We start from the raw sequence: 13,155 nt of genomic DNA, 5'->3' as shown, positions 1-13,155 counted from the left end.
TGAGACCACTCATATTTAAAATGTATGCACGCATGACTATAAGTTGCTTTGGATAAAAGCGTCTGCTAAATGGAATATATTATATTACATAAAGGTGTGATATTCCAATGTGTCAGATTTTTCATCAGTATATACACACTTGCCCAGTTCAGCAACCCACTTAAAAACAACTTTGCAGTGATTAATTATGAAACGATCTTACTCCACTATCAACTAAAAGTTTTAGATGCTTAACCAGTAGTTTGTCATTGATGGCATTGTGTTTCTCTTTACCTCAAAAGGCGCCTTTCTTTTCCCTGGGTGACGATGGGGTGGACGCCATGTTGTAGCTGAGACCGTATCTGTCATTCAGCTTGCCCTCAACTCTCGTTTTCCACACAATTTTAGTGAGAACTCCAACTCTTCCACCTTTCGTCTTTGCACACCTTCCTACCCATCCTCCTTCTCCGCAGTGCCTAAGTGGGAGCATAAGGGGCTCAGACATCACTGTCTGTATGCTAAAAAAGATCTCTACCTATCCAATTCAAGCTCTTTCATTGGTTATGTACAATCTCACCTTGCTTTCATTCCAGCTTTCAAGAGGTCAAGGCTTTCATAACTACAAAAGCTTGGCAATTAGCCTTGAGCAAGCAAGATTTACCCATGACTTTGTCACAAAAAGAGTGCATAAGGTTATCAATAAATGAATCAATGTTGAATATACTTTAGGCTAGCACTTAACAGCTATTGGGAAAACGATTTGAAAAACAATTCTGGAATTGTGATTGTACGATAAAATAGACATGTTTGTGGTATTTTGAAGTTATAACCAAATCTACATTTCATTGACAGTATCTTTCCCAACACTATGAAGTTAACATGAAAGATAAAGAATTAAAGGCACTGAAAATGACATCCGCCAAAGAGTATTTTTATATTTTACCTTTATTTAACTAGGCAAGTCAGTTAAGAACAAATTCTTATTTACAATGACAGCCTAGGAACAGTGGGTTAACTGCCTTGTTCAGGGGTAGAACGACATATGTTTACCTTATCAGCTCAGGGATTCAATCTAGCAATCTTTTGGTTACTGGCCCAACGCTCTAACCACTAGGCTACCTGCGGAGTAGAACTGACAATTTGCGTACTTTAAAGCAGATGGCATTTGAAAGCATGCATACATAACACACTGCAATGATGGGAAGAAGTGGAGTGTATCAGCCGACCTTTGTTTTTGTAAATGGCGAACCCTAAACGAAGAAAGTTCAAATGGAGGGACAGGAGTCAGGAGATTGTAGGCATCTCTGAAAACCAAGATTGGAGCTCTGAAAATAAAGCCAGTAGAAGATTGAAATAATTCTAATTAGAAGTGACTGCGTGCCAGTGATCCATGCTGACTATTAGTGTTGTCACGGAACCCTGCGGATGCAACTGCGCATGCACACTGGCGCCCTCGCTTCACTGCCAGTTTGGGGAAGGTCATCTTGCCTGGGTGTGCATGCTCCCAGAGCCAACCGTGGGTCTATGATTATGCACGCAATCTTTACCAGGGGCGGGGGCGAAACGTGGCCATGGAGGTTTAAGCACATCGATTTCTGCTTGTTTGTTTCAAAATAATGCAGAAATGCCCCAGAAAATCGACGCAAATGTTGCAGGGTCACCGATGTTGTTAGTGATGTAGATTGCGGGTTCAAGATGTCGACCTCAGCCAAAGCGCATTGAGTTTGTGCTAAAATGGCATACAACTACTAGCGATCTGAGATTTTGACTTTGCTTTATGTGTTATTTGGAAACCCTCAAAGCTCATCTTTTATAGGAAATCGACAATGAAATAGATTAGAAAGATTCTGGTGCTACTATTCCTGCTACCAAACCTTTTAGTCTTTCAAATGCAATAATGTATATGATTTATGTTAGTAATTTAAACAATTATTTAACAGTGGTACCACACTAGTTGCGGCATCCATTTTTTAACTTATAAATTATTGACATATACCCATTGATTCTTGAAGAATATAACTCATAAATCCCTCATCAACTTGGTTCAACTGCCGTACCCCATCATAACTCAAAATATGAACTTGTTTAACTCCAATATTTGTAAACAAAGTAAATGTAAACAAACTGTATACCCTTAAAACTATCATTTTAATATCATGGATGGTCAGTCCTTGCATCCATAGCTCTGTCTATTCATTTTAGAGTTGTTACATTTCTCCAGCCGCATCCCTCAGCTTTTTAAAGAAACTTTGTTATTGTTTAATAAGCTACTGATTGCCACTTTAAGCTAAATGTTTTGACACAGTTTAAGGAACCATAGTAAAATAATCCTATAGGATTAGTGATTTTTCCAATAGAATCATATATGATTCTTGCAGTCCTACAGGAGTTTGTGTCACCTGTATCAGAATCCTATTTGAATTCTATTGGACTAAAAGTAATCCTATTGGATCCTATAGGATTCTCGCAATCCTATAGGATTTTGTATCACCTCTATCAGAATCCTATTGGACTACTTTTTTCCTATTGGAATTCACAAGTAAAACTGCACCTTTTTGTTTCTCTCTGTCGCGGACACACTTTCACCATTTAGATAAAACGGTTGTCTTTTCCATTGTGTTAATAATGGGTGATTGGGTAGAATTCCAATTTCCAAGTATATTTTCTCAAGATGATTGACAAGAAAATTGTCCAACCCATTGGATATCACTTCACCCTCATATGCCATGTCTTGAAATATTCAGACAGACTGATTAAAAATGTATCCTATAGGTTTTTGACAAGTCTTGTAGGATTTTGTCACTCCAATCAGAATGATCTTATAACTTTTTTTCTTAATTGAACCCATTAAATTATGGTCTGTTGTCATTAGTTCCAGTACAATACAACAACATTACTTTCTAAATGTTCATTGATCTGAGAAAACAGTTCTATATACATTTTTGTTTTATTCCCCTGTAAGAAAGCCTGTCCCTTTTAAGAGTGACTGAGGAAGTCACAGCTAGCATGAGCTTGCAGTGTTAATTAGCCCTAACATGCTGACCAGACCGGACACGTCGCGTGCGTGAGCGTCGCAAAATAAATTTAGAAATCCATGTTATTCAATTATTGCAACCACACTGCTTGCGCGCGCCAACGAGCGTCTGCGACACCAAGGGCTAAATAGATGTCGTTCCTATTTCTGACGCAGATCGCGCTGCAAGTCCTGCCTCTCCCATCTCCTCATTGGTTTATAGAAGCAGGTACCCACGTGCCATCTCCTCATTGGTTTATAGAAGTAGGTACCCACGTGCCATCTCCTCATTGGTTATACCCACGTGGGTGATAGAAAGACTAACTGTTTTGCCAGTAGTTGTGGCAATACAATGAAAGTTTAGATGCGATCACCATATAATTTAAACAATGAAAAAGCCTGGAAGGAGGAGAGATGACTAGAAACGATTCGGTTGGCTGTTTTATGTGTGGATTAATTGTCGGAGTAGAGATCCTTGTGCATTTCAGGTAAAATAAAGACTCAATGTTTATATCCCAGGACAAATCAGCTAGCAACAGCAAGCTAGCTAAATAGGACAAATTAACGTTAGCTAGCAAGTGCAAGCTAACTAGCTAAATTACCATACATGTTTAATGCTTTTCGACCTGTCCCCAAATTAATGTCATTGGTTCAGAGTTTGTTTTGATATTTTAACCTGCGTGTGGTGATCGCGTTTGGTGTGGGGGGGGCAAAATAAATGTATGCACGATGGCGCACACGCGCAGCCGGTTTGGGCAAGGTGTAACACGGAACCCAAACCGGCTGCGCGCGTGGGTATAACCAATGAGGAGATGGCACGTGGGTACCTGCTTCTATAAACCAATGAGGAGATGACATTCAGCGCGATCTGCGTCAGAAATAGGAACGACATGCTGACCAGACCAGACACGTTGCATGCGCGAGCGTCGCAAAATACATTTAGAAATCCATGTTATTCAATTATTGCACCCACACTGCTTGCGCGCGCCAACGAGCGTCTGCAACACCAAGGGCTAAATAGATGTCGTTCCTATTTCTGACGCAGATCGCGCTGCAAGTCCTGCCTCTCCCATCTCCTCCTCATTGGTTTATAGAAGCAGGTACCCACGTGCCATCTCCTCATTGGTTATACCCACGTGGGTATCATTGGTTATACGTACTCTTTTCTGACTCATCCTCTTGAAATCCTTTATCAATCATTTTATGATTTTTATGTAGTGAGCTATTTTGGGTCTATTTTTCCTTTATAAAATGTGCAAATAATAAAAATAAGTGTTCACCTAGATAGCTACTGTATATTTCTTCTTCAAAACAAACCCTATTCTCATCATTTTTCTCTGTCATTTCTGCAGATGTTTTAGAAGAAATGTTAGGTATGCATTATGGCAGTTAGCTTTCTACAAAACTATTTTCATTTTCCTTATTCATTGATTGATTCTCATTCTACTATGGGAAGTAGATTTTTTTTTTTTACAATTCTACAAGTATTTCATGTTGGTGGGGGGTTTTAGGTGATGAATAAAGTGGTATTAAGCCATTTCAGGTATCACTAACTTGTATAAATCCACAAGTATATTGTCACGGATTCCCCCGGTACTGCTGCTCATTCCGTGCACCAGCTCCGGAGGTCTACGTCACCGGCCTCTAGGCATCACTGAACTCTTTCATTACGCACACCTGGTTCCCATTTCCCCTGATTAGTAATTGTATATATGTGCCCTCTGTTCACCATTGTCTTGTCGGTTATTGTTCACATGTCCGCTGGTCTTGAGAGTACCTGTGCTTTGTTGTTTCGGCTTTCGTGCTGCGTGTATTGTGTACTCATTATTACGGGTCTTGTCCCGTGTATTGTGCACTTGTTATTACGGGTCTCTTCCCATGTATTGTTACTATGGTTCTCGTCCCGTGTATTTATTAGAGGTTTAACCTCCCTCTTTTGTTTGGGTTACATCCCTGTGTTTTTGTATACATGTTTGTTTTGGGCTTTGTCCCGGTGCCTTTTCATTGCATGTTGTATTTTTGGGTGGAGTATTAAAACCCTCTATTAGGTATTCCTGCGCCTGTCTCCAATCATTTATACAACGCAACATATATACCCAAATGAGTGGGGATTCAGACATAATATTGTGCAACCACACATAATGCATATAAACTAATGCATATAAACTAATGCTGTTGAAATGTTGCACGATTAAAATAATATCCAATGTTTTCATTGGGTTATATTAAGTTTTGAAAGTATATGCTATATTCATGGTATCAACATTAATCCCATATTGTTCCTCATGTTTGACTTTAATAATACACCCTAACTTCCATGGGTCTTAACAAGCACATTCAAAATAATTGGACATGAATTGGACATGAACTTCACATGAGTTCATAAAGAAGAACTCGGTGTCAGCAAGTTCATGTATCAACATATTTATTTTTTGTTTTTGTTTTAATTCAGGTATGCCCGTCCATGACAAAGATGCTAGATGGAGTCAATGTGTATTTATTTTGGAATGTAATGATGGATATCTGATGTGTCGGTTGCCTCCAATTTTAGAGCAATACAAATAGTCTCACAGATTTGTCCTGTAAATCTGTGTCTGTCAAGAGAAGACATAATATAATGTCTAAAGGATGAAATGGAAGAATAACAATTTTATATTTGTTGTTGATTTTTACCACACTTGTTGCCCACCCATTCTCATTGGGTTATAGTGCTGTCAATCTGACTCAGATAGGAGAGGAAAAAAATATTTCCGCAATAGAGACAAATAAGAAACGTAACTTTTTCTTTCTACAAATTTGAGCGGTTGGAGCTATTCGCTATTATGACCACATTCCTGAAAGGTAAGACTCAGGAACACGAATGTGTTCAAAACACACACTCTTAACGGGCCATTTAGCAGGCCACCACCATTATACATTAGATATGAAAATAGAGTTTGAATGCCAATAGAACAAATAATCAACATTTGAGTTGCAAAAGTATGTTTTGAAAACGTTGTATTGCATGTATTATGCACGTCAGTCCTATTCCATTTTCATTTCCAAAACGTTGTTCAAAGTAGCCTTAAAGTCCTACTCACCTGATTTATTTACAAAAGTCACATCTGTGGTCCAGGTATCCTCATGACATGGCACAAGTGGGGATTTAGGCCTTGTGGGGATTTAGGCCTTTCCTCAAAAGAGGAGCAAAAGAGGGGGGGGGGGGGGGGGGGGGGGGGTACTGGTGACCAAACTGGTAACCGGAGCACCAGTTCCAATCCATGCGCCAATGCTGTTTAGCAAACTCCAGGCATTTACATTTGTTGGATGACCTGAAAATTGAGCTCTTTGGCCACGCACACCAGTGGTGGGTTTGGCGTCGAAATGAGAATGCATCAGTAGAAGAAAAAAAAACATACCTGCTGTATAATATGGTGGTATATCTTTAATGTTATGGGGCTATTTTGTTTCCACTGGTCCTGGGGTCTTTCCTAGGGTCAAGGGCATGAACTTTACCCAACAACCTGGTTGCCTCTGCCAGGAGTCTAAAACATGGCCAGAAGTGGGTCTTCCAGGAAAACAATAACCCCAAGCACACATCAAAATCCACAAAGAAATGGTTAGTTGGCCACAAACGTAACATTTTGCAATGGCCATCTCAGTCTGCAGACTTGAAAACCATTGAAAACCTGTAGTTTGAATTGAATAGGGCAGTCCATAAGCGCAGACAAAGGATATTAAGGATCTGGAAGGATTCTGTATCTAGGAATGGTCTAATATCCCTCCCATTGTGTTTTCCAACTCTCAGTGCTGTCATCCTTGCAAGGTGAAGTATTGAAAACGGGGGTGTCAATAATTTTGACCCCTACCTTTTTGAGAAAAAAAGAAAGTCTCTTTCTCTGAGCAATTATATTAGTATAAAATAATATATTCTCCCAATTTTTTAGAGCATACAATATAGCTTAGTATTTTAATTATTTATTTTATTCAGTCATTTTTGCCCATCTTTATCACCCTCTGTTCTGTTGTATTGGATTGACCCAACCCTGTAGTATTTAATTTAGGCCAAAAAGTGAATTTGTTTGCCATGTTGTCTTGCAATATTACTTAACAGCCTTGTTGCAAACAGAAAGCAAGATTTGGAGAGGATGTTTAAACACAGGCATCTTTCTTTTCACTTTGTATTAAAGTGTTTTGGTGGCAGCATCATGTTATTTTATTTAACCTTTATTTAACTAGGCAAGTCAGTTAAGAAAAAATCTTATTTACAATGACAGCCTGGGAACAGTAGGTTAACTGCCTTGTTCAGGGGCAGAACGACAGATTTTTACCTTGTCAGCTCGGGGATTCGTCCCTATTGGTTATGGGTATGCCTTCTGCTCTTAGGGGTAATGGATAGCCATGGTTGGGACCTAGTAGCCTATAGGCAATTTGACTTATTTTGAATATCGTGGCTATAGGCTTACTTCTGATGTCATTATTAGATATAACATGCATCTTGTTATGAAACTATTTCATATTAACAGCCTCAAGTTATCACTGTAGCCATGGTTTATTATTTCTTATAATAGTCAATTAAATGAATATACTCTTAACTTGATCTATACCTGCTTGTTGGGTTTAGGCTAGTTGTTTTCTTCTTTAACGCTATTGTAGCACCCAGTTTAAACTATATCAAATTAATATCGGATGAATTATTTCAACTAATCCATAATAACAATGTATCTAAAGTGTTTTATGTGAAAATGTTTCACCGTTCTCGAGATGATAGATTCTTGAAATAGTTCAATTCTGATATCATTAGCCTATGCTCTAGTAGAAATGCATTGTTGAGGATCGTGACCAAAGTAACCTTATACAGCAACAATGCTAGATGTCCAATGTGCTAGCCTATATGACCAACAAACATAAGGATGATCACCCCAAGATAGATAGGTCTACTCCCGCACACGGAGTAATATTGCACGCGTTGTAAAACTTAAACAATACTTAAATCAATTTGGTGCACTAATGCTATCCATGTCATGTGGAAACATATGTGTATTGATAAGGTTTAAGTGAATACATCCTCAAAATAAGTAGCATAGTAATACTTCGACTTTTTATATTCACCAGTTCACACATGTTCCTGTAGCCATGTTCAGACAGCTCACACCGCCAGCAGCATTGTTTGACGCCAGAACAATTCATGCCTCTCTTGGTCCAACTTGTTTATGTTTTGAAAAGTGCCAACGCCATGGCTATACAATAATCCTGAACACGGGGAGAATAGTATTGTTGCTACCCCTTTTCTATAGCATATAAAACATGGGGCATATAGGCTACCCTTTGTGAGATGTGGTGCGGTTCTCTTCACATCAAAGTTCATTCTGATGTTTATTTATTTCTTTTCTAATATGGTTTCACTTTCTCTACGTTTTTGTCTCAAACCACCTTTCTAAACATTAGATTAAAATGAGCCCCCATAACAACTCGGGCCAACTAGCAAACTTTTGCCTCAACTGAGGCATCTTCTCCCACATAGCTTCTGGCTACTCATGAAGTAGCTTTTACCATTGGGCCTATTATTTTGTGTTTATATTTTTGGGACGTACCAATTAAATTAATGATTCAACGGAAATATTCTGTTTGAATGGTGTATGAAAGGTAGGCCTTTATGCAGCCCTATAACTCAAATAATTTGTATCTACAGATATTAAGCCAACACTTCCTGACTACTTTTTGAGTTCATTAGTACACTTTATTTAGTACCCTATATGTTAATTGTTTTTGTGCAAGCCTTGGGTTAGTTACAGACCTATATGGTCCTTAAACATGACATTAATCGTAACTCTTAAATCATCCCCTTACCCCAAACCCTGCAGATAGGGTGGAATCGTTGTAATATAGCCTACATATAATATGTAATATGTAATTTTATGAATAAGTAATATTATGAATAAGTCGCTTCTGTCCAAATGGTTTTATAACAAAGTAGGCATATAGTTCTACACTAGACATATTGTGAGAGCTTCAATTCATTTAGTCAATTTCAATACATTTGGCATGGGTGGCATGCCTGTGTATTTTAGGTGGAATTGGGCTTAACCATTTTGTAACCTACCATTTTGTACTGACAAAACACAATCAATGTATGTTTATTATGTTTAATATATATCTGCCTATTAATAGGCATATATATTAAATACATTGTAGCCTATTGCTTTGAAATGAAGAATGGCAGTATACGCCGCATCTCAGAAACATGAAAACTGTAGGCCATGTCACCCCACGGAATAGTTGTTTATGAACAGGCTGGAACAGGAAAAGCGAACATCGATCGTTTCACTGCAGTTGTATCAAATACCATGCGTATCGAAAACTCACCACACATTTCAGTTGAATTTACAAATGTTTTGACTATTTGATGACACCATTTATATATATTTTTTATCCACAGAAATATAAATTATTGACAAAGTAGCCTAATTTCACCCAGAACAAATGACCCTATCCTGCCTATTTCAATCATTTTTAATTAATTAATTACTTGGGCTGATGGTCTTGACAGAAAAAACGTTGGACTGTGGTTTGCATTGAAAGGGGAGTTGTTGTTTCAGAAACATAACCTATCATCTATATTTATATTTTCCCTTCACCTTGTGAGATTCAACAGAAGAGTATGGGATGAGATGCTTTTAGGGTGAAGACTTTAAGCCCAATTTTATGTGAATTTGCTATCCTTTTCCAGCCATAAAATGTGCATATTTGTTTCCGTTGATAAAACAAATATTTTGGTATGCTAGCTACATAGGCTGCATATTTTTCCTCTGACTATAGCGTGTCTGAATGTATAACCCGTACATTAGGTTTGTGTTGTTCTTTCATTCATGCTACACATAGCAAACCTATAGCAAAGTGTAATGTCTTATACTTTAATCAAGTTTATTTTTTTCAAAACATACAGCAACAAAAACAGACAATACTCATACATTAGGTAGGCCTATTCTAACAACAAAAAGTGCAAAACTTTGAAAGAACATTTACAAAAAAATCGTCAACATCCAAAATACAATGTTGTGACATAAATAAACCTGTATATAGTCTTTCCAACAAAGGAAAGAAATCTGTAAAATGTTAGGCCAAAATGTGTGTGAATCAGCCCATTACTCTCCTGAATATTATACTATTTTGCTTGTAAATAGGCCTATTGGATAATGGAATCTTAATTAACAGGTTATTACAAAAACAATGCAGAATGTTATTTATTTGGATCAGCGTTTGCCAAACTGTGGTTCTGTAGGCCTAACCCCAGTGTTATGCAAACCAGATTCCAGAAGTAGCAGTGATGAAGGATGTTGTTCTATTTATTTGAATAGGCCTAGACTATATCAAACCATTATTCTGAGAATGTGAGGTTGGATATAGCCTATTACTGAAAGCGTAAGGCAATTTACAGCTCAGAGTATAGTCTTAATTTACAAGATATATTTACTTTTTACTTTAAAAAAAAAACTAAAAAAAACAATTTTAGTCATTTAGCAGACGCTCTTATCCAAAGCGATTTACAAGAGCAAGTAGGGTTACGTTATTATGCTCAGGGGCACATCGACAGATTTTTCACCTAGTCGACTCGGAGATTGGAACCAGCATCCTTTCGTTTACTGGCCCAACGCTCCGCTAGGCTACCTGCCGCCCCACACATGGGCATATTACATTTTTGTCATTTTGTCAGGGTTATACATAGGAAGCTGGTAGGCCTTATCGTATTGTGTATAATTGTAAGGTGTAGACGTGACTAAGAAAAAAATAGGAACCACTGTTTTAGATGATAAATGCTATATTGGTGTGGATATTATACGTCTGTTTGCCAAATGTGTGTTTGATGTAATAGGACTAAATGATCAGACACTTAACTTGCAGACCTGAATAGGCAGTAGCCTATAACACCTTTATCAAACATGGCAAGGGTCAAGACAACCGGAACTGGTTTTAACGAGAAACTGAAACCTCAAGTGCGTTATATGAAAGACGTAGGTAGTCCTCATACGAGGAGGAGGCCTGCACTGTTGTGTTCTTTAATCTACATGTGCTTATTTCGGCCCCATCAACAAAACAGATGACAAAATAGGCCATCATTAATTTAAGAGTACACACAAAACTCTACTTCTCTCTAAAATGTGTAGCATACATTACAGATAGGTCTACAGCAGTAGCCTACATTGGAGTCTCTGGACAGAGAACCTGAGAAGATATGACTTTTGTAGGCTTTTATTTTCTCCCGCGGGTCTTAACCCTGATCTGTATGACGTTTCCCCCCAAAACGATTTCTAAATTAATTTTCATATAAATAATGAATAAAGCTGTATGTTTTTTATTCAATATGCCTACTGATGAATACACTGACAATAAAATGTAAATACATTGTACAATAAATACAAAACATAAATAAATTATTCAAATAATGAAAATCTGTACGATATAAATAGCCCGAAATAAAGTTACCTTTGGCAAGTCTATAGTTACATTTTACAACCCACAGGTAACAAAGTTTGTCCTTCAACGCAAAATAATAAATCGTTGCACTTCAGGATACATAGGCTACTATGGCCATATTTGTTTTGAGGAATTATTGTTTCTGACCTAATTTGTGATCACTGTTTGTTTACCCTACAATTGCCATTTATATGGTGCTTTTATATGTCCTCCCCATGTTGTAGTTGTGCAGTCAGTTTAAGAAAGCATTTGGAGTGACCCTCTTTTGATGGGACAACACTCCTGGAAACCCGCTAGAAATTCCCGGTGAAAAAGACGGTAGGGACGTTCTTAGAGAGTTCGAGATCAGTGTTTGTGGCGAGCTCGTCGGCACACCGTAGCCCTGCGCGCTCTGCTGGAGATGCGGCGGCGGGTGCTGGCTCCCTGAGACAAAGTAGCCACTCTGTCCCGATAGTAGCCCAGACGTGCTTACACCGTAACTGTTTGACAAACCTAGAGCACCGACAGATCCACCTAGATGGCGTGTAAGGTCCCCGTTACTCAGCTGGTCCACCCCGGGGAGTAGAGACCCATACGCGTGCCCTTGGTTCAGAAATCCTGCTGATGATCCATTGTAATGGGGATGGTGCAACGATAAAAACGGCGAGATTTGCCAATACAGAGGGTTGTTCGCCCTGTCGTTTATTCCCAAACTGAGAGGCGCAAAGCGTAGTCCCCGTTTCATCGCCAGCTTACCCCTTGAGGTAGCAGAGCGTCTCCGAAGTTTTCCCGTAGTTCCACCAATAAACACATCGTCGCTCGAAGGGTCCAACATCCAGTAGTTCCCTTTGCCCGGGTCGTCGTAATGCCTTGGCACTTTCACAAAACACTTATTGAGGCTCAAGTTGTGGCGGATAGAGTTTTGCCAGCCTTGCTTGTGCTCCCGGTAATATGGAAAGTTCTTCATGATAAACTCATAGATACCGTTCAGAGTCAGTCTCTTCTCAGGACTCTGTCTGATAGCCATCATAATCAAGGCGTTGTAGCTGAATGGCGGTTTATCATATTTCCCATTTTTGCTAGGCTCTGTCGCCCGCTCGGTACCCTCGTCCTCCTCCTTCGGTTTCTCTGGGTCCAAAGGTGCAGATTCCATATCAGGATCCAGAGATTTTTCCGAATCAGAACCCGAAGAAACAGTGTTTTTTTCTGGGAGCACCGAGTCCTGTTTGTCACATTTTGAGGGAAGCAGCAGACTCTTGATACTAAATGAAGTAGATCGGTGCACCATCGGCGGCTCTTTCTGATCTCCCATGCCGGACACTGACAAAAATCTCGGGTTTTGTGTTTAAAAACGAAAAGGTCAGACGCGATCGGATCAGGACATTGCATGCATGAAGGAACTTGTAGGATAGAGAGGAGCCGGGGCTGGGATAGAGAAATTAGTCATTAAGAAGGTTGCGTCTTATCACTAGGCTACATCACCAAAGGGGAGGAGCCTGTAGATTGCTGATGTTTTAACTGTCAACAAATTTCTCTTCCCCATTCGATATTGTTGAAACAAAATAGACTTTCAGTGCACTATATTGATTTGTCAGGATGGCTCAGTTTCCATATCTGTTTACCATCACCTCATCTGTGTGTTTGTGTGTGCACACGAGCCATCGGTGCGTGCGTACGTGACTGTTTCTGCCTATGTGCGGTGTGCGGGTAAAAGTGTTCATCGTCTGTCA

At 39.0% G+C, this 13,155-nt stretch overlaps 1 protein-coding gene across 1 annotated transcript; it reads right to left on the bottom strand.

The window, feature by feature from the left end:
* Positions 1 to 9,920: 9,920 nt before the first annotated feature.
* LOC120017955 (forkhead box protein G1-like) lies at positions 9,921 to 12,825 on the bottom strand. Its single transcript, XM_038960917.1, has one exon. It carries the CDS (start codon positions 12,735 to 12,737, stop codon positions 11,679 to 11,681), a length of 1,059 nt encoding a protein of 352 aa, XP_038816845.1. The 5' UTR covers positions 12,738 to 12,825; the 3' UTR covers positions 9,921 to 11,678.
* Positions 12,826 to 13,155: the final 330 nt, after the last annotated feature.

Source organism: Salvelinus namaycush, chromosome 22, assembly GCF_016432855.1.
Source record: "Salvelinus namaycush isolate Seneca chromosome 22, SaNama_1.0, whole genome shotgun sequence".
Taxonomy (NCBI): Eukaryota; Metazoa; Chordata; class Actinopteri; order Salmoniformes; family Salmonidae; genus Salvelinus; species Salvelinus namaycush.
The sequence above is the reverse complement of the archived record's forward strand: the minus strand, read 5'-3'. Positions and strand labels throughout refer to the sequence as shown.